General features: G+C 47.0%; 1 protein-coding gene across 1 annotated transcript in view; it reads left to right on the forward strand.

The window, feature by feature from the left end:
* The window catches only part of CACNA1H (calcium voltage-gated channel subunit alpha1 H), an 83,965-nt gene that overhangs the window by 23,869 nt on the left and 37,774 nt on the right, over positions 1 to 22,322 (forward strand). The window contains exons 6-12 of the mRNA XM_063315006.1: positions 2,513 to 2,605; positions 4,109 to 4,883; positions 5,369 to 5,787; positions 18,015 to 18,166; positions 18,650 to 18,835; positions 19,682 to 19,799; positions 21,736 to 21,891. Coding sequence (XP_063171076.1) covers positions 2,513 to 2,605; positions 4,109 to 4,883; positions 5,369 to 5,787; positions 18,015 to 18,166; positions 18,650 to 18,835; positions 19,682 to 19,799; positions 21,736 to 21,891 — 1,899 coding nt within the window. The remainder of the gene's footprint in view (positions 1 to 2,512; positions 2,606 to 4,108; positions 4,884 to 5,368; positions 5,788 to 18,014; positions 18,167 to 18,649; positions 18,836 to 19,681; positions 19,800 to 21,735; positions 21,892 to 22,322) is intronic.

Genomic DNA, 22,322 nt, shown 5'->3' on the forward strand with positions numbered 1-22,322 from the left:
TTTACTTAATGACTGTGTGGTTCACTTAGCGGCTGTAGTGCCAGGAAAATGCTTCGCTTCGCACGTGGCTTAAGAGTCATGTATGTAGCTGTTTTAAAATCCTGAAGTCCTGCTCCATCTCCACACTCGGCCAAGGAGTGACAACTCGACTGAAGAAGCCCACGATTAGCTTCTCAGCCCAATTTAGGTCAGCCAAGCGCTACTGTCTGCTGAGACTCCTCCAGGCCTAATCCAGCTGAGGTTCTCAAGATCCTCCAAGGTTGGCTGGGGCCTCCAATTTCCTGCCCCAAAGGTGTCTACAAGAAAGACCACCTGGCATTCTCTCACTCCCTCTTGTTGGTTGGACCATGGTGGTGGTGGCGCAGGCTCTGTGCAGCCAGACTGTGCATCAGCGCAAGTCTTGTGTTACTGGGTGACTTTCGCCGTTGCTTGTGAGCAGGGGCGTCTGCAAGGTGCGATGGAAAAAGTCACGATGGTGGCCACAATGCTGCCCTGCCTCTATTTATGTGCATTGCACATGCGCCATCGTGGCCTCCATCTTGACTCTTTCACCCCAACGCCTGCTTGCAGGTTCCAGCACACCTCGCTTCTCACTGTGTTAATTAAGTCTTTGGTTCTTTACTTCTGTAGCAAAAACAAGATGGGGAGCTCGAGTGGTGTGCCGTTGCTTTGCCATGTAATTAAAACATCCTTCCCCTTGTTCAAACATTTAACGGTGGCAGCAGCAAGGACAATTATGCAACTTTAATGCATGCTGCTGGAGCGGGTTGCATAGACAGCTGAAAAGAAAGCCTTCACGGTGTATTTAAGGCCATCTGTGGGCTCAGCAACTGAAATCAGAACTGGATTGGGCTTTGTGGAAGGCAAACTATCCGCTCAGAAAAGAAAAGGGGGGAAAAAAGCATATTACGACCATCCTGGGACTATGTGGATTGCACGCTAGAAAGCTTCTGCTTTTACACATCAGGCCTTGCATGTAGAAAGCTAGGACAACTTCATTCCAGCTTGGGCCTCCCTGATCCGTTGCCTTTCTTCACACAGGTTGGTTCTGACACGTGGAAGCATTTAAAATGGAAATATATCATGGTCCAGCTTCCAAAAAAGTTGACCTGAAGGTCCTACCATATAGTTGTCGTTTTTAGTTCATTTCTGCCAAGTTCTGATTTCCATCAAAATTAAGAGAACCCTGCCCTGGAAGAAAATGGGGGGCAAATCTGGGGTAACATAGGAGCTTTCATTGCAATGACCATCCAACAGAGAAAGACCATTCCTGCAGGCTTCAACAAATCTTAACAAACCAGCCATGGCTCTGTGTTTGTGTGTGGGTCTGCGCATGCACTCACACATGCACATGCATGCAGGCCTAACTAGCCATTAAGAGACTTTGATGTTAATCTTTATATATTTCTTCGTCAAGTTGGCACCAACTTGGATAATCTGTTTGGGCTCTTACTGCCTCGGATCAGCAGTGAATGGGGTATCCAATTAAACTGCAGAGCTTGGAGTTTTGCAGGGGGGAAAATATAGTTTGCTAGAGCAGATAAATTCCATGGAAGGCAGGAGGTGGAGATCAATTTGCCCAGCAGCATTGGAAGTCCCTGATGGATCCTGCTGCTGGAGCGCTTCTGGCTTCATGATGCTGTAGGGAGACTATTTATTTATTTATTTATTTGATTATTTAATTAATTAATTGATCAAATTTTATCACCGCCCATCTCCCCGCAAAGGATGGACTCCAGGTGGTTTACAATAAAAGCAAAATATAAAATTCAATACAATTATAAATACCATAAATATGAATAGACAATAAAAATCTAAAATGTGCTAAAGATGCCGTATCAACCCGTGAGCAAAGGGCCATCTTTAACCCATCTGCCAACATGTCATGGAATCTTAATGAACCTTCCGCTTCCTCACTTTTCTTTTGGAAAAACTTAAATTCTCAGCTTATTAGGGCTGGGAATGGACGGGGCTTCATTCTGCTGGAGAGGCACAGTTGGATAGGGAATGAAGTTGGCAATTATTGCAGTAAACGGACTGCCTAATTATATCCATACATGGAAAGTCAATTGATCCAGCAGAAGGCGCTGGGAATGACCAACCAGAAAGATCCTGTTCCTTTCATTCCCCTTCAGCCTCTTCTGCCAGCTCAAATGCCCATCAAAACAAAAACCGGGAATGAATGCACAGCGTAGGAAGCAATGATCCACAGATCCACCTTCTGCAAACCTCTGTTTTCTTTTACTTTAGGGTGATACAGTTGCTGTTCATTGTGTTCTCCAGGCCATGGGTGCTCACAAGGACTCTGTGTGAGCTGAATAAATGTGGGGGGGTGGGGGATGGGGGGGAGGAAGGAGAGTGAGGCTGAGAGAACAAAAAGGAGAGAGATCCAGAAAAGCTTTTTTTCAGACTGAGAGGGGGAGAATATCCATGTACCCCCCAGGTTTTCTGCTTCTTCACTTGTTCCTGATGATGCTCTTATGCATTTCTCTCATCTCTGCTTCCCCTACAGGTGATAACCCTGGAAGGATGGGTTGACATCATGTATTATGTTATGGACGCACACTCTTTTTACAATTTTATATATTTTATACTACTTATAATAGTAAGTATGGGGAGGTACAGGTGGCTGGAGGGCCTCTCAGGGTTCTTAAGGGGACCTCAGCACGATGACACATGGCCATGCAAAGTATCCTTTGAGGCAAGGGCATCTGCAAGGCTTGGGGGGGGTCCAAAAATTCAGGATGATGGCTATGACTGTACAATCACAGCCCCCATCTCATGTTTTTTTACCATCATCTGTCGATGGCCAGGCAGGTGATCTCCTCATAGCCTCCGCCATAGCTGTGGAAATCTCCAGCCCGCTCACAAGTCTAAATGTACTCACCACTAGCCCACCCCGCAATTCAGAAACCCCATTTCCCACAACCAAGATATGTGCAATTCAGTCCTCAACAGATGAATGTTGTGATGCCTGAAAATCTAATCTCAGCACTTTGAGTGGTAGCAGCTTGTTTGAAGCACATCCAAAGCCCCAGCCCATGTAAAACCTGCCAGCTGGGCCATTAACAACTTCCACTAGCAGTGAGTCCCCCTTTTATGTCTGCATTAAGCTACCCATCCCCATGGTTTACGTTAAGAAGCTAAGAGGAAGCTCTTTCACATCAGAGGGATAACAACAGAGGGAAAGAGAAAGGCAGACGGGACTTTCTTGGCAGCACCTTCAACTTCTCTTGGCCCAAAATATCCCAGCAGTAAAGTACAGCCTTTTTGTCCAGAAAAGGGCCTATTTTCGCTGGGTGGCCAGCTTTAGCTCTAGTTCTGCCCTGGCCAGACCCTATTTGGAGACTGTGTTCCAAAAGAAAATGGAGCACGTTCTGAGGACGACCACCAAGATGCACAGGAGATCTTCATCTGGTGATAGAGTGACATTGTGGGAATGGGGAGACCACATTTATTTGCCTTCTGGGATATATTAAGGGTAGGAATGGGAGCCAATTGGGGGGCTGATTTCAGGCTAATTGAGGGGGCCTGGGGTGTCAGAAAAGTCAGTGACCATATGATTGAAGCCCCACTCCTATTTTACATCTGCCCCCTGCTGATGGCCCTTTTCTGCTGACTACCAGCTTTTAACATTCCTGGGTCTTCTAAGTCCAAAGCAAGAAGAAAGAGATCAAGACCTCCTCAAAGTTCCATTGGTCCTGAACACATTTCTGTTTCTTTTTTTAAAAAAAATATTGAAAGGGAGAGTCAAGGTATCACTATACTAGTGGTTCTTTCCAGAGTATTAGCAGTTGACCACCTTTAAAATCTCCATTTCAGCAGAAAGAAAAGAAAAGAAAGTCAAAGAATGCCACTGTCATGCCTACACTGGTTGAGTTCAGGCAAGATGCTTTCCTTGGACCACTCTATTTCCTTGTTTGCACAGTTCCTGTCAGGTCAGCCCAACACACTCAGCCATGAGGAACTGACCAAGGTTAACCCTAGCCAAGCTGGGCATGGTGTGCCAGTGCAGCCATTTGTCTTCCACCAGCCTGTGGTGGGTGTGGGGTGAGCATGGCCAATCGCCTTGACCTTCAAGTGACCAGTCTTCTTTTGGCTCCCACAGGTTGGTTCTTTCTTCATGATTAACTTGTGCCTGGTTGTGATAGCAACACAGTTTTCTGAAACCAAACAGCGGGAGAACCAGCTGATGCAAGAGCAGCGAGCCCGCTACCTCTCCAATGACAGCACAATCGCCAGCTTCTCTGAGCCGGGGAGCTGCTACGAAGAGCTCCTCAAATACATCTGCCACATTTTCAGGAAAGTCAAACGGCGGACATTGCGCCTCTACAACCACTGGCAGAACAAGCGGCGGAAAAAAGTCAACCCCAACAGTGGTGGAGACAATGGGCAAGGCCACCACCAGAGTGGCAAGCGGCGCATCACTTCCATCCACCACTTGATCCATCACCACCATCACCACCACCATCACCACTACCACATCAGCAACGGGAGCCCCCAAGGGCCACGGTCCAGCCCAGAGATTTGTGATCTGGAGTTGGACGTCATGAAACCCAGGAGCCAGCTGATGCTTCCTCCATCTTCTCCCAACCACCCGAGTGGTGGAGCTGCAGATACAGAGTCCATCCACAGTATTTACCATGCTGACTGCCATGTGGAAGGAACCTCGGTGAAATGCAAGTCTTCCAGTGCCAATCATGGCAGCATGAACTACCCCACCATCTTGCCTTCTCCGGCAAACAAAGCCAGCGTCACCCCCTTGTCCAAAGGGAAGAAAAATGGAGGCAGTGGGGGGACCTCTCCCATGGCCATGGTCAGCAGCCCAGTCCATCTGAATGCGGATTGCTACGGGAAGCTCCACCATTTAGTGGGAGAACGTGGTAAGAAAACCGGTTTCAGTGACCTAGTTCAGACTCAGCATCTAGAACAGAAACCAAAAGGCGTTAGGAGCGAAAGCACAGAAGAAGATCTCTGCTGGTACAGATGAAGGTTTTGCCCAGGCTAAATCCCACCGCCCCAGATCACCCCTGAATCTGGAGCTACTAGTAGCCTTTCTCCAAACATCTGAAAGTCACTAACATCCACAGTCATCCAAACAAGATGACATCATGTTCTGCCTCCCAGTTCTCATGGCCTTGGCCATGAGAAGAATGGCCCTGAGTAGGATGCCAGGGACCAGACTCCCCAGAGTAGACGCCATTTTGTTTAAATTTAAATTCCACCTAAATGAAATAAGGCACTTCATAGGGTTGCTCCCCCATGCTTGCTAAATTGGTGGCCATCCTTGCAGACTTCTTTGTCCCTGCACTTTGGTTTCTGTGGGACCTACAGGTTTCGAGTTCATACAGTTCTCCTTCCATTGCAGGCCTCTGCCGGACCTCTAGCATTTTGTCTGGCTTGAATGTGCCCTGTCCACTGCCCGGCCCGCAAGCCGACAACTTGAGCTGTGAGCTGCAAAACTGCCCATTCTGCGCCAGCATGCTGGAGGATCCCGAGTTTGAGTTCAGCGAGGCAGACAGCTACGGGTCAGGAGACGACAACACCGGGGTCTACGAGTTCACTCAAGATGTAAAACATGGGGACTTACGGGACCAGATCCAGCAGCAGAGGAACAAGAAAAAGAAGAAAAGGAAACCACCCAAGGAGAGGAACAAAATAACCAGACTCTGGAAGGCATTTGGCAACAAGCTGAAGAGGATCGTGGAGAGCAAGTATTTCAACCGCGGGATCATGATTGCCATCCTCATCAATACGCTGAGCATGGGCATTGAGTATCATGAACAGGTAAGGGGGCACGTTGGCTTAGCCAGTCAAACTCAGGAGAGGACATTGTCTGATATCACGCTTAAAGAACACGTACATGCTTAGTCTGGCTTAAGAGAAGGATCCCTAGGGCGACGCATCTTTGCAAGGGTGGGGCACTCGGACTGGAAAGGCTGAAGCCTTCTCACGTTCCTTGGTTGTGTTGGTGATGGCGGTTTCAAGAATAACAACCTCAGTTGAACCCAACCATATGTGGGCTCCCCTAACACATTACTCATCATGCGTTGGCTTATTTTTGGCTTTGCGTGTGGTGGGAACCCAGCTGACTGTGGTCTGTTTGGCAAAACATGGCTAGCATGACATGCAAACCCAACCTGAAGCAGTCCTCTGGTTCTGGATTACGTTGATTCCCCTGCCCCCAGATGCTAGTTTTGAGGGGTGCCTGGCCTAAGAAAAATGTGGGGCTTGGAAATAGTTCCAGTGGATCTCAGGAATATTAAGCTAACCAGAGTTTGATCATGCAGTCTGTCCTTCGATTGGCTTCTCCACCTCAGGGCTGTGTGAAGACACAGCCACGTGTTCAGAAGAACCTCTCATAATCTCTCCTGGAGGAAAATAAATCATTTGCTTTTCCTGGGCTTGAGAAGATCTTCATCTTTTTAAATGTCCCAGGGGGAGAGAAGTCCACGCTGTTCACACTAAGAGCAAGAACACTGTGGTATCAAAGTGCATTTCTATAAGGTGAGGACATCGTGTCCCAGCTGCCTACTTCCAGTGAAGGACAGTTGGCTGGAAGTGGATGAGTCATCCCTGAAGTGCAGCTGGGTCATTGTGGCAGGACAAAGCTGCCCTTCTTTTTGTCTGGAGTTCTGGGGAGAGAGTTGGAATTCACTTGATGTGACATCTCCCTCCGTTCCTCGCTCCCTTTGTTCTTCCAGGCCAAGTATCAGTATCTTCCCCTCTGCTTCCAGCTTCCTTATCTCTCCTGGATGAGATGCAAGGATGGGCCCAGCCAATCAGGGCCCGTTCAGTGAATGATAGGCTATCACTGTCTTCCGCAGACAGCCAGTTTGGGACCCCTGACGACCTCACTGAAGGCAAAGCCAGCTGGGGACAGGGAAAGCAAGGGAGCCATGGGCCTAGGCAAGAAGGGAGGAAGTTAGAGTGGTGAGCTGGGACTGAGGAGGCCCTGGGTGGTTCACCCTTATCTGCAGAAGCTGGCTGGATGAGGCTGCGCCAGTCTCCTATCTCACAGATTACCCTACCTCATAGGGTTGATGGGGGCTAAAATTAGAAGAGGGACTGGCACATATATGGAACCAGCAGCTCCCTGGAAGGCAGCGGGACATTTCTGAAAACTCAGAACCCCTTTTAACTGAGCCCGAATCCCCAGGCTGTTATGGCCAACCTCAATTCCTTCCTGGTGGGCCTTTGCAATGTCCCCCATTCCCTTCAGGATGATAAAGCCACAGAAGCCTGTCGCCAGCCACCAAGCTGTCCTGATGCAATGGAAGGGGCTGGACGTTAAGCAAAGATGTTCCCAGACACCCACGGCAGAGGGAATCCTAGCTTAGCTGGCCAGCTACCTGGCCATCAACAAGCACGGCCCAGCTGCCTTCAAAGGGCTTCCTCGCTTGAGATCAGAGCATGATCCAGAGGGATTTCCTCTTGTGGCTGGGCTGCTGGAGGCTGAGTGTGCAAGGAAACCAGGGCTGTCGTTAGCAGAGCTAGGATCCAAAGCACCTTCTGATCTCAAATCCGGGATGAAGCTAGAGGCAGGCGGTAGTCTTTGCTTGACGAGGACAAATTGAGAGCTGAAGGGATGACAAAGCCCTCCGGCTTTTCTTGTGTAGAAGGAACCCCCCCTCCTGCTTTTACATTACAGCAACATCATTTATCCCCTCAGTCTTTGGCTAGCGGGGGTCACACTCTTGCTTCACGGGAACAGCAGCAGCACCCTGTTGCCGCTTTCTTTGATGTTTCTTTGTGTTGCGTTGTGTCATCCTTCTGATATCCACAGTCTTCTGCTTGGGAGACATTCTGGATGGCACACATGAGGTTTCCAAACGGTCTCCTGGAAGATTCGGGGTCCACCTCCTTGTTGCGTGATAGAAGACGCTGCGAGGAAGTGGCTAGAGTAGTCTTTCAAACCAGGTGATGACCAGGTGTGGCCACAGGTAACGGTGAGAGCTGTGGTCTAAAATATCTGAAAGACGCTAGTGTGGGGAGTGCACGGAATGTGTAAATCAGAGTTATCATCCCGCCCCCCTGACAAGCCAGCATCCAAGGACCTTGGCCCACCGGAGTTAGTGGTTGCTGCTTCTCTAACAAAGTCCCTGAGCCTTTCTAGGTGAGTCCACCCAAGACGCTCCTGCCTTAGTTCTGTGCACTTACGTGCCATTGTCTGTCCCTGTCGGAGCTGCTTCATGGGACCATGTGTTGTCTAAACCCAGCTTCCTCAGCTTGTCACCTTCCAGATGTGTTGAAGGACAGCTCCTTGCAACTGGAAATGCTAGAGGGGCCATGTGGGAGGGGTGAGGTTGGGGAAGACTCAAGATTCCCTCCCCTTCTTTAGAGAGATTAGTTTCTCATATCCGTTTATGGGGCAGGCTTTTACCATGGGAAGCTTCTCCAGTTTCTGATCTCGGTGTTTCTCCGCATGGTGGATAGAGCAGGCAGGGGTTAAGCCCAAAGGCAGAAGGGAGATGGTGAAGGCTGCTGATTCATCTCCCGATCCTGCCATTTCACCTGCGCTCCTTTGTTTCTGGAAGATTTGCTTTAAAAAACTCGATGTGAAATTTATGGTTGCATCTGCTGCTCTTCAGGAAACAGGAAGGGAAGAAGAAACCAGGTGGATGTGCTATACAGGTAGTCCTCGACTTACGACCATTCAGTTAGCAACTGTTCGAAGTTACGACAGCGCTGAAAAAAATAACTTGCGACTGGTCCTCACACTTATGACCGTCGCAGCATCCATGTGGTCACATGATCAAAATTCAGGCACTTGGCAGCTGGCACGTATTTATGACAGTTGCAGCGTCCCAGGGTCACATGATCGCCATTTGCAACCTTCCCAGCTGGCTTCCAACAAGCAAAGTGAATGGGGAGAGTCAGATTCACTTAATGACCACATGATTCACATAACAACAATGGTGATTTGCTTAACGACCTTGGCAAAAAAGGTCATAATATCAGGTGTGACTCATTTAACAACCACCTCATTTAGCAATGGGAGTTCTGGTCCCAGTTGTGGTCATAAGTCGAGGTCTACCTATAGTTATTTTGTGAAACTCAGAAAGCTTTCGATCATCTGAGCAACATCCCCTCTTTTGCTGTTTTTTTTTTTAATCAAATGTTCTAACATCCCAAGGAACAAACATCTCAATTGCAGGTCATCTTGCCAGAGTTAAATTCACTGCATAATGCTTATATGGCAAGAAACAGCTTTAAAATGTCAGCCATCCCACATGTGCAATTCACAGTTCAGTTCTTTTTTTTCTGGTCGGTGCAACAAGAACCAGGGAAGTCCACCAAGTAGGATCCAAAAAGTCAAGCTGGTGGCTGTGACAGGAGCTCTGTGTGTTTTATGCGTGTTGCTGATTTTGGACTTCAGGATGAATGTGGCCATTTTTTTTCTCGGCATGATTATGTCTTCCATTTTTTAAAAAATACAATTTTATACACCCCCCCCAAACACCCACCTGTTGGCTTCATGTGAGGTTAATGATCTGATAAGTAGCCAGTGGCCAGGATTCCTCAAGAGCTTTGGGGTTGATCCACAGCAGCTTCTGCGCCAGCCTCCCATGGCGGAGTGTCTGGCTAACATAAAACTTTTGCACAAGCTCAGAGGTAGATGAGGGATTTGAACTGATCAGCTGTCATCATTTTCCCCCTTTTCTTTTGGGGAGGGGGGCGTGGGATGCAGTTCAAAATGAGATGTTTGCCCTCAAGCCCTGAGTGAGCAAAGTCTTTGGGGACACCAAGCCCCGGAAAGCCAATTCTTTCCTTACAGCCCACTTGCTCCTTCCTCCAGACTGAGAAATCTGTCCCACATTCTTCCGTTTCCCTCTTTCTTTCATAATCATTGAATTGCATTTTCTATTCTGTATGGTTTTATAGTCCATCACCCAGAGTTAGTTCAGAGTCAGGCAGTGCCTAAATCGAATTAATGTAATGTAATTTAATGTCCTCTAATTTAATTCAGCAAATGGGTTGAAAGAGGGAGGGGAAACTGGTGGTAGAAATGGAGAATCTTACTGGCAGGTACCTGGCAGCCCACAGTTTTGAAATGCAAACCCTGGCCCTGAATTTCATCCTTTAAGTTTTGATCCAATTGTGATGGATTGGAATGATCGACCAAGGACGATGTGGCTCAGGAGCAGTGACAGCTCTATCAATAACTTGATCCCAAGGGTGGCACAGGCTTCTGTGGGAATGGCATCTGCTGATGCAGATGGCAGGTTTGCTCCTTGGGTTCTGACTACACTTATTGATGATTTGGGTGAAAGGAGAAGTCAGGTGCCATTCCAGAGAAGGGTGTCCAAGGGCAGAGGAAGCTAACGCAGTCCCTAACCAGATCCATCCAGCCCAACCTTATCAGCTCAGATTAATTGCAAATGGATATCTCAGATCATACCAGCTTCTTTGCCCCTAATAAAAATTCTGGTGGAGGCTGAAAGAAGTAAGAGAGATACTGTGATTCAGGGAACCACTCCAGCTTTGCAGGAGAAGATGATAAGAACTGGACCTTTGGGATGTTAAATTTTAGTTGGAAAACTGAGACCAAGGATGGAATGTCCATCTATGGGCCCTTTTGGCTCATACAAGGACTCAGCAGTGGGCTGACTTTATCTGGAGTTGGAAGCTAAGCAGGGCTGTACCTGCTTAGAACTTGGACGGGAGACCACCAGAAATTCCAAAGGTTTGGGCTAGACTGGGAAGTTGGGAAAGCATCCTGGAAGAATGTCCACACTGTTGTCAAGAAGATGACAAGGAGCTGTCCATGAAGACAGCAGCTCAACTCGAAGGAAATTTGATTTTTACTTTATCTCAGTGTTTCTCAACCTTCACAACTTTGAGATGTCTGGATTTCAACTCCCAGAATTCCCCAGCCATCATAGGGAGCTCTATGGAGTACACAATTCCTTCTCGTGGCAGCTGCCTTGAGATTCTCAACCTAGGATGCAACTGACCACCAGAATATTGGAATTCGTGGTGGGATGCCAACATTTCCTTAAACTGGTTACGGCAGGTGACACTTTCTCTTTCTTCCTGAGTTGTGTGAAAACTGCCTTGACTCCCTTCTGATGCACTGGAGGGCAAATCCCATTGTCTCCAGCCAGCATGGAAAGGAACATCCCTTTTGCAGAAAGCCAGGCCCAGGATTCTCTGCCTTTGCCTGCCAGGCCACTTCCGTCCAAAGGCCTTCCTTCCACCGTTCATGTAGTGGCATGTGGGAAAGACCTTGGGAGATGGGCAAAGAGACACTGCCGAGGGAACAGTCAGATAAGAGAGGGCTTAGCCCACAGCTGGATAGTGGGCAGGGCAAGAGGCTCAGAAGGGACCCTCCCTAGTTTCTTGGGCTGTAAAGGAGATGTGGGGAGCAATGTACTTTAGACTTGCAAGATTTTGTCAATGTAGCTTTACAATCAAGCAGAATTAGCTCATCTGGTCGTGTTTCCTCTCTGGTTTGCCCTGCGAGGCTGACAGTTTAAGTTAGGACACGCCACAGGTTTCTCCACCTGCCTCGGCAACGTCAGGCAGCTTACTAGGTGGTGGTGTGGCTTCACCACCGCCACTCAGGAACTCGGGTTTTTTTCCTCTGCAACATAGCATTCCCTTTCCTGAACCTGCTTCTCCATTAGAGCCAGGAGGATCAGCTCTGATCTGACTCAGATAATCCATCTGAGCATTCAGATCCATTCAGAAAATCAGGTTGATTTCATTTTCCAAAGTGATGGGAGAAAGAACCGTTTTTGCTTGGATGCAGACGTCTTTCAATTCACCAAAACACTTTGAATGCATCAGATACGATTCAGTGACTCGATGTGGAGATTCAAGCGAATTGCTGTGGAATGGACTGTCCCAAATAAAACTTCATACAGCCCTAATCATGAGATCCTTGACATTACCTTAGGACTGAACTTCCTTCCTTCCTTCCTTCCTTCCTTCCTTCCAATTTGGAGATCAGGCCTTGCTTTCAACTGGTCGAAGAACCTCAATGGGTTTTCTGCCCCTCTGCCCCCATCTCTTCATTCACCGGCGGCTGCCTCTTCAAACGTTTCCCGGCCTCTTCTCTAATTGATGGGCTGCTTGAACCAATGAACCCTTTGTTCTGGCACGGCATCCGGCCCCCCTCCTTGTCCCACCAGCCACCGAGCAGCCTTTGCCAGAAAGAACCTCCATAAAAGTCTATTAGTCGGGATGAGTCACGGCTTGGCCAAACAGATCTCCGGGGCCTTGCTGCTTGATTAAACATCTCCAGCACCCTGGAAGTCGGAGGAGTAAACAACTGTAACCAGAATGGCTTTTGATCTCTCTGTGGGTCGACCAAAGTTATTGTCTCAGCATGCTGCAGAGAGCGAGACTTTACTCTGAATTCCTCCCCCCCTACCTCCCCTGCTTTTTTTTTTTCCTTTTTGGAAACGGTAGAGAAAACAGCAAGCAAATAGACTGGAATTCCTTTCCTGCAAAGGCCAAAACAGTTGGATTTGGGTTTCCTTTTATTTTGTTTTTTAAAAGGACAACCCGCAGACCTTGATAAATCTTTATTACATTCCCTGGATCAAACTGAGTTTTTCTCCCTCTCACATTATCTTGGATCTCAGAGGCCACTTGTAAAGCTGGAGAACAGCAACCGAGGAATTGGGTCCTAGTGACTCTCAATAGAAAATGATTTGCATTTGCACTCCCCAGATCTTCCCAGATCCCAGATCCAAAGAAAGCCCTCGTATGTTGGTCTGTAGATGTCCTTTTTCAAACTCTCTCTCTCTCTCTCTCTCTCTCTCTGTATACACACACACACAATATATATATATATATATTGTTTAATTTTTTTTATGATTGTACACTGCCCAGAGTCACTTGCTGAGATGGGAGGCTATAGAAATCAAATAAATAAATAAATAAATAAATAAATAAATAAATAAAATCAGCAAGCAGACTAATGCATATGCATATTGCATTCTGCAAATATTCAGAAATGGACATGATGGATTTCTGGGTAAAGGTGGTGAAAGAAAAGAAGGGAAGAGAAGGAATCATGGCCATTTTCTCTCCCAAAGGCTGCAGCTGGCATACTAGCTAGAGCTGGGGAGGAATCTTAGCCATGGCCACCCCTGACTTCCCAGGGGTAGTACTGCAACCAGCGAATACTCCCATGCCAAGCTAAATACTTGCTCCTCTGATCAACCCAGTTGAGTTCCTCCATTCCTGCTGGATCAAGGCCAGAATATGCAAACCTGGCTACCCATCCTGGGAATTGTTGCTAAATCAAGAGAACAGGAGCTCCAAGCACAGAAGTTATGACCTGATGATGGAGGATTATGGTACTAACCTGTGGCCCTTGGATCCTACCACTATTTTATGGACTGGAGCAGGTTTCCATCTCATGGAAGAATCCAAAATCCTAAAATGTATCTCTGCCTCACTTTCCATCCCTTGAATTAGAGCTGCATTTCTCAACCTTGGTGACTTTAAAGTGTGTGGACTTCAACTCTGTGCATTGAAGTCCATGTACCTTAAAGGCACCCACGTTGAGAAACCCTGAATTAGAGAATGCACCAAGCACGAATATTTCATAGAGAAGAGTCCAAAAGTAGAGCATTACCTCTCCACCCTTGGTTTTCATTTGCCCTTGACTGTTACCCAAAGAAGTGATCCACCACTCCTCTGTGAGATCTTTCTGCAGTCCGTCTCCCCTCCTTCCTTTTTCTCTGCTTCTGCCCCATCGGTGGGGACCAGTTTGGTGGCAAAGAACCCTATTTCATCCACTTAGCCTCTGTTCTCCAGAAAGAAAAGCTTCAGGTAGCTGCATCTGAAATGGCTCTCCTGACTCTTCCTTCCTGTTCAGGGGGAGATGGTAATTGATCTAATCCAGCCTGGCATTTAAGCCACTTGAAATAAGATTGCTTTTTGCCTGGTGAAGCTGAGAAATGGGAAGAGCAAAGCGTCAATAAGTTGCTGTGGGTCCTAAGAGCAGCTGGGAAGTCTGCCTTAATGGAGCAGGGCAGTCCCCGCAGGGACACAGTGAGTTCTTCAGGGAAGTTAAAGGAACGGGAGTGCTAGGAAGCAGCCGATTAACCCAAGAAGCCAACCTGGGGGGAAAGCAGATACTGTATTCAGGACAATCACCTCCTTTTCTCTTTCCCAGAGCAAGAAGTAGCAAGGAGCGTTGAACCCCAAAAAGTGGCAGTGCCAAGAGAATTCCACCTGCAACTCTGGGTCTCCCTGAATGCTAGATCAAATGATTAAACTTGCACCAATTCCTTTTCTTTCTTTCTTTTTTTAACATGCTCTGGGATTGTGGGGTGTGGGTGGGAGCTAAGCAGTGCTTAAAAGCTATACATCCCTTCTTTTAACCATATCATTAATTCAACTCCTCACCCACCCAACACTGGAAACCCTTTTAAAGGCTTTCCAGCAATTGGAAGAGAGGTGGGGTGGGGTGGGGTGGGGTGGGGTGGGGTGGAAGGGGCTCAGAGCGGGGCTCGGCTAATCCTACCTGAGCCCCCTTCTAATCTCCTGTATTGGTCTTTTTTTTTTAAAAAAAGGGTTTCTATCAAGCCCTTACTTAATGATGTGCAAGCACTGGAAATCTAATATGGAAGCCAGAAAGTAATTCATTAGTTAAACAGATTAGTCATGGGAAAGGAGGAGATTGCAATGCTCCCTGAGTTAAGCGAAAGGTTTAATCTGCACTACAGGCACTGGCATTATCTGCAGAAGTTCAAGTGTAGGCAAGAGCTTTTATAGCCCACAACATTAGTCACGGAGCTCAACGAGGTTAGGGAAAGCCTGCCTCAGAGATCCCATTCTAGCCTCATTTGGCATCCTTGTCAACAAGCACGCCCAACTAAAAGGACAAGCGTTTGGCATTATGGGAAGAAGGCAAATTGGTGAGCATGTTCTGGGTGGGACCTGTACTCTGGTTTTGCCCTGGGATCCCAGAATGGGATCTGTTGCACCAGTTCCTCTGCCTTGAACAGGCAACCTGGTTGGTTTCACTCTGTTGGCCTGGGTCTTGCATTCTCTTCCAGGTGTGTTTTTCCTGTTTATTTTCGGCTACTTACTCTATCATTGGTTTTGTGTGCTCGTTCTTCTTGCAATTTACTTCTTCTGGCATTTAGTCCAGGAAGGAAAGCTTTCCTGGTCACTGCTGTACTCTCCTCCAAACAGATTGCACTCATGCGGCTCCTTCTCCCGTGTTGCTTGTCCCATGCTAATTATCATGAATTGTCCCCTTAATCACTTCTCTTTTGTGTGCAAGGAGAAACGACTTCAAGGCTACAATTCCACTGGGTGGGGCAGTTGGAAGCCTCTCTTCCAAACCCAGAAACATCCCAAACCAAATCATCTAATGCAAGAAAGTGTGGTTGTTTTACAAGAAGTGGCTGCCCGTCTATGTGCAAAAAGGCAGGGTAGAGATGCGACCCCTTCTTGTAAAACAGACATACTTCCTTGCAAAAGAAAAGCCAGCAATGAACCCTTCACTTTTGTTTAATCGTGGATAGCCTTCTTGCCTTTCTGACAACTACATGACATCTCAAACTGAGCACTTATTTTTCTCTCTCTGTTGTGCATTGTCTGTATAATTCCCCCACCTCTCAGTTCTTGACCGATGTGGTTCATTCCCGGTTCTTAACGTGCTGCTTTGTGAATGATGAACGTGGAAAAAGTAGAAGTTGCTTTCAGCAGAATCCCCTTTTCTGCTTGGGGTTCCCAAGCAGGAGGCTATGAAACAGACTGCCATTAGCTAGGAGACAGGGAGATTAGTCAGCCCTAAAGAAGAATAAAACAGTCTCTTTCTTGCTTCTGAGTATACATGTTCAGATCTCTATCCATCCCACCCAATTTCTGCTGCAACATTCTGCACAAAAGAGATCTTTATTTTTCTACATTTCCCTATCCATTGGCTTTTTTATACATTACTTTCCCAAACATGCACATTATTGTATACAGGTAGTCCTTGCTTAACAACCACAACTGGGATTGGAATTTGGTTGCTAAGCAAAGTGGTCATTAAGCGAATCCGACCCGATTTTATGATTTTTTCTCCAGCGGTCGTTAAGCAAATCAGCATGGGCATTAAGCGAAACAAGTGTTTGTTAAGCGAATCATGCAGTTCTCCACTTATTTTGCTTGCCAGAAGCCAGCCAGGAAGGTTGAAAACGGCGATCGCATGACCATGGAATGCTGCGATGGTCATAAATGCGAAATCGGTTGCCAAGTGCCCAAATCATGATCACATGACCAAGGAGAGACTGTGGTGGTTGTAAGTGTGAGAACCGGTCATAAGTCAGCTTTTTCAGCACCATTGTAAGTCCGAACCATCATTAAATGAATGGTTTAGCGATGGTTCGGTGAAGTGAGGACTATCTGTAGTACTTCTTTGAGCTGACATTGCAAATCTGGAGTTGCATAAAGGCCAAACAAGTAGGCGTGGCATGTTTGCATGAAAATGCAAAATGAATGGATTTCTTCCCACTCCCGCTGCTATTTTTCATCAATTAGGCCTTCCGAAAAGCTCAAGAAACTTTCCCTCTCATTCCATACTCACCTACTCGTGTCAGGCATAACCCTGGGGAAAAGGTTTTTAAAGTCCTTGCTTGGGGATCTCATTAGCTTCAGTAATCCGGTTGAAGTTGTCGTTCAGCAGTCCGGCTGAGTGGATTAGATCACTTTCAGTGCCAGCATTTACCAGAAGAGTTGCTTAGAAACCAAGGAAAAGAGAGAGGAAGAATGCTTTTTAAACCAAACTGTCCTTTGTTTGTTGGCTCCTTGTAGCTAGTTGTGTCCCCTGCAGTAATTCACGTTCCAAGCAGCCTGGCTGAAAAGCTGGTCAATGAATAAATAAACTGATCTGGAGAAGCTGTGGCAAGAGGCGATCATGGATTGGGTTCAACAGGCAATACAGAACACAGGAAAGAGAAAGGGGGGTTAAAACATGTGGTTGCTTCCAGGCCGTTCCAAACCAGGGTTACATGTACAGTCGATCTGTTGCAGATGTTTGTGCTGAAGAAGGGTTTACGCTGGACGGAGAAGACAGCTTCCAGCACCAGAAACATTCCCCGGTGCTGCTTGGGGTTATGGCTCCTTGATAGGGTTCCACATGTTTTCTGCCCAATTCTGCTCAGCATTAAAACTGCTGAAATGATGCCTTCGGTCTGTTTTTAACATTACGTTGCCTCCATCCTCAGAATCCTGTTCTCTGCACAGTATTTTTGCCATGGTTATTGTGGGAAATGAACCATTTAATGTTTTGGGTGTGGGAGAGGTTGAGGGTCTCACTGCTAGGGTCTTTGGAGCAAAACGCAGAGGGGCACATGGGTCATGTGGACAAGCCCAGCATTTTTCATCTGCTTCTGGATTTTGGGGGGAGAACGGGAGGTTTCTTTGGTTTTGGAACCGCCTTTCCCATCTTAAAACAGTGGGAACCCAGAGCATCGATTCTCAACAGTTGAGCTGCGAAGTGTTGGTAGGATGGTAAGATTGGGAAGCCCCAAAAAGCAGTCAGAGGAGAGAGAGAGAGAGATGAAAGATAGGTGGATGATAGTGGTGATAGAGATATAGATAGATGATTAGATAGATAGATAGATAGATAGATAGATAGATAGATAGATAGATAGATAGATAGATAGATAGATAGATGATATAGATAGAGACACACAAACACACTAAAATCCTTTTTCTGGGACCGTTAATACTTGCAGTTCATTGATGTGCGTTTTAGACATTTCTTCTACTTGCTGATCCCATCTTGTTTGATACTTCATATGCAATTATTACTCTTCTATATTTTGCATCCTGTCACCCTATTTTCCATTGTGGTAATAATCCTCATGGTCACAGGATCAGGAAAACAACTCAGCTTAACTATCGTGATGGAGCAAGATAATATAGTTGTCCCATTTTGTTAGATTCTGGTCTACCTGATCTGCAGCTAGAACTTAGAAGTAGTTAACAGAAGTATAACAGTATTTTGGCATCCATTCTTACTTGAACCATCCTTGTTTCTTGCTCTTGTCCAGCCGGATGAGTTAACCAATGCCCTGGAGATTAGCAACATTGTCTTCACAAGCATGTTTGCTCTGGAGATGCTGCTCAAGCTTTTGGCCTTCGGCATCTGGGGTTATATCAAGAACCCCTACAACATTTTTGATGGCATCATTGTTGTCATCAGGTAAGTTGGCCTCTGACGTTGCCTCTGCAGGATCCTTCACATGGTCCCTTCTGCTTAAAACTGGGGCGGAGGCGGGGAGAGGAGAGAGCGGTTGAAATAGCCTGCCAGCCGAACTTCCGTGCCTGCTCATCTTTTTTACTACTGTAGCAAATCTTGGGGAAGCAATATTCCACATACTGGTGCCAGCACTCCCCGGGGTCATCTCCCCAAATTGTCTGACTTGGCTGCATCTACAGAGGAACTGGGAGGGGAGGAAAGAGAATGTACACTTGTATCTCCCCTTTTTGTCCACCACATGCCCAAATCACATGCCCAAATCCGCTATGAAAAAATGTTCTGTAGGCCCAACCTCATTATCTGCAAATATACCAGAAAATGCAGCTGTACCCCCAGGCCATCTCTGCCACCAATGTCAATTAGGAAGTTGACAGTTGTTCAGAAGCTGGACAGCCCAGGCTGCCTGAATCTCTTTCCATCCTGCAGCGTCTGGGAGATCATTGGCCAGTCAGACGGCGGGCTTTCAGTGCTGAGGACCTTCCGTCTCCTCCGTGTCCTCAAGCTGGTGCGGTTCATGCCAGCTCTCCGTCGGCAGTTGGTTGTTCTCATGAAGACCATGGACAACGTGGCCACCTTCTGTATGCTGCTCATGCTGTTTATATTCATCTTCAGGTATGTCTCATCGGGCACTTCTCCTGTCTTTCCTGGTTAACTGGTTGTGGTGTTCCTCTCGGCACTGCACCAATTACAGTGACAAGGATCCCACTTGCCAAACACGTGGGAATAGCAATGGCCTCTCCAGAGAATGGCAGGCTGGTACTCAGCAGACTCGATGTCCCCTGGGTAGCCTCGTTCTTTCTACGTCCTGCCACCCAGGAGACAAATGAAAGATGCAAAGTGACAGGCATGACAAAACGATGCCTCCCTTTTTGTTTGTGATTGATGGCAGACAGCTGCATTTGAGGCCAAGAATAGCTGCTCCCCAGATAGAGTGAGGATCATCTTGGCTTTAAACAGACCCCACAAAAAGTCCAAACGGGCAAAACGGGGGACTGGGTTTTTTCCCAGAAATGTACGTCAGCTCCAATATTCTTCAAAGGGCAGGCGGAGCTTTGCAACATGTGAAACTTTTCCAGAGAAAAATCAAATAAACTTTTGTGGACTTCAGGGACATCAAAGTGAACATGGACAAAGAGGTTAATTCTCTTTGTTCTCTCCAATCTGGTGCCTCCAGGGTATGGGGGAGTCCCAGCCCTTTCATTCTCAGTCAGCAGGGCTTGTTCTCATGCTGTCAGGCAATTCTGGGAATTTCGTTCCTCACAGCCTCAGTGGGGTCCAGGTTTGAGAAGACAGCCCTACCTAACTCATCTTTCCTAGACCACAGCAAAAGGAAGGGTGGCCTGAGTTATTTCAGACTGCCATTCACGATGACACAGGAGCTGGAAGCTTTTCAAATACCCTGGATAAGCTGTTCTCCTTTTCAGTCTTGTTCTCTTTCTTTCCCCTTCTCCTTCTCAGCATCCTTGGTATGCATCTTTTTGGGTGCAAATTTGGCTTAAGAACAGATACAGGGGACACGATGCCAGATCGGAAGAACTTCGATTCCTTGCTGTGGGCAATTGTCACTGTGTTTCAGGTAAGGTCCTTAGGCTGTGTGTTTTACAAGGTGATGCATGAAACATTCAAAAAACCCTTCCAGGAGCAAGATCCTTTTATCAGACCAATAACCAGTGGCATCTGAATTCTGGGAGTTGAAGTCTGCCCATCTCAAAGTGGCCAAGTTTGAAAAACACTGCTTTAGAAGACAAAATCACGTGAAACTTCTCTGGAAAATAGGAAAATGCTGACTGTCTCTCCCCTTCAAACCATCCTGTCTAGATAAACAACCACCGGGGATTAAATAATTGACTGCTGGGAGAATCTGACAGCAGCTCCAGGTCGTTTATGCTGTTGCTCTGTCCGTCTAATGGAGAAGCTGGTGCTGTTTTCCTGGCAAAATCTTGTGGGTGACTAAATTAGGTGCAAAAACACAGAGGCTGAACTCAGTGCTTTCCACCAAGGTCAACGGGAGCAGTATTGCTCTGGCGAGCCCAAGGTGACTCGGTGAAAACAAGGCTCGCCTTCTGCTCCAGAGGCTTTGAAAACAGCTGTCTTGGCTAAAGTTGGGCTGGGTTAGGTGAAAAGGGCTGTGCTTTCCAGAGCACAGTTCCTGGCCATTCTTCACCACCTTCCCTACCTCCCAACAGGAAGAAGGGTGGCCTATCATCAAAACCGATATAATTAACACCATTGTTAACAATAACAAACTCTCGCTATTTCGAACAGGGACAAAGAGCATTTTTGCTCATGCAAAAGCGTTTTTTATCTCCCGTCCCAGTGCAAAGCCCTCGTTTACATTTATGATTAATGGCTTGCAATTTGAGGAAGAGTTGTGACTCAGCAGGAAAAAGACATGCAGGAGAGAGAGAAGAAAAAAATGAATTTGGGCATCAACTCTTCTGTACTTTTACCTCTGTGCTTCCAGAAAATGGAGGACTCTGAGCTTAGTTGTAGGAAGAATGGATTTAGTCCCAGTTTAGCCAATAGGAGGAGGCTAATAGCAGAAGACTAGACAACCCGTGACCCTTTGGGTCATCGTCTCAGAGATATTTCCTTACCAGAGTCCTCAGTGCCTTCAGCAATGGCAGAGCTTCCCACGTCCTGCCTTTGCCGGAAAGGTCCTTAAAAATTCAGGGAGATATTCAGAGATGGATCTGCCTTGGAAACAGCCCATGTTGTCTGCAGTGAACTGCATAGCCCAGTCAAACATCAGCAGCTGCCCAGAGGCAATGTTTTATGACCTTTCGTATTGTGTCATAAAATGCTTTGTGATCATTTTTATGTCATAAAATGTTTTATAAGATTTGCTGGATTTCAGTTCCATGGGGGTCATGGGTCCCCAGATTTTGGACGCATTCTGTAAGTTAGCCCATTTGAGGTACCTTGGTTGAAAAGTTGTTGGCCTTCAATGCACCGTTTTGCCCAGTTAAAGGTTACAAACAGACACGAGAGTTTTAGTCGAGTATAGACCCATCTCAGCAACAGGCAGGTGAATTAGCTACCAATAAGAGGAGAGTGTTTGGGAAGGGGAGGAGCCAACGGCAATTAGATCCATCCAGAAGGATGGAGTAGTCCTTGGTGTCTCACTTCCATCTCTGCTGGTGGAAGGGCTAGAGATGTTCCTGGGAGGGCAGGAACTTGTCAGGAAGACCGTGATGATTCTTCACGCCTGGGAGAAAGCTGGTAACTAGATGGGTCCCACCTTGGTCTGCATCTTTTACGTTCTCTGAACATGCACAGAAAGCACACTCCCTTGCCGGTGATTCAGCAAGTGAGGTTTTGTAATTTCTTACCCGCTCCTTCCTTTGAAACCCACACAATTATAGGGCTGCACAGGCAGAAGATGTTACAGCGATAGGATCAGAAATGTAAAGCTGCCTGGAAGCACGAATAGCCACGCTTGGAAACATGGTGAAACCGGGAAGGAGGGAAGTGGATTCAGATGTCCTTTCTGTCCCATCTGCTTCTTTCAGATCCTGACCCAGGAAGACTGGAATGTAGTCCTGTACAACGGAATGGCGTCCACCTCCTCCTGGGCTGCCCTCTATTTTGTGGCTCTGATGACTTTTGGCAATTACGTGCTTTTCAACCTCTTGGTGGCCATCCTGGTAGAAGGTTTCCAAGCTGAGGTAAGGGGTCATCTGTCGGTTGGTTGGGGTTTCTCGTGGAGAGACTCCACAGAGCCTTCGCCGGGGTCCCCTAATGATGTCACAGACACGTTTAGTTGTAGCTATTAACGGCATGCCCATACCATCACAACACTGGGCATTCATTTCAGTGGCACAGATAGAAATGCTAAGAAATCCCAAATACCTAAACATATTCAGCAGGTATAACAGGCCATGACTGAATTTTCTGGCCCAGGATGAGACAGTTGTTAGCTGCGCTTATCTCAGGTGTTGGTTAAATTTGAGAAGGAGAAACAAAATGCTGTTCCAAAATTTGCCTGCAAATAACTAGCTTCCCAGCCTGGTGCTTTCTCAATGAGGTGGACCACAAATGCACAATTTCCAGGCAGGATGACGTATTTCAAAATATTTTCATCAAAACTCACAGACAG

The sequence above is a fragment of the Candoia aspera genome, chromosome 14 (genome assembly GCF_035149785.1).
Source record: "Candoia aspera isolate rCanAsp1 chromosome 14, rCanAsp1.hap2, whole genome shotgun sequence".
Lineage (NCBI taxonomy): Eukaryota > Metazoa > Chordata > Lepidosauria > Squamata > Boidae > Candoia > Candoia aspera.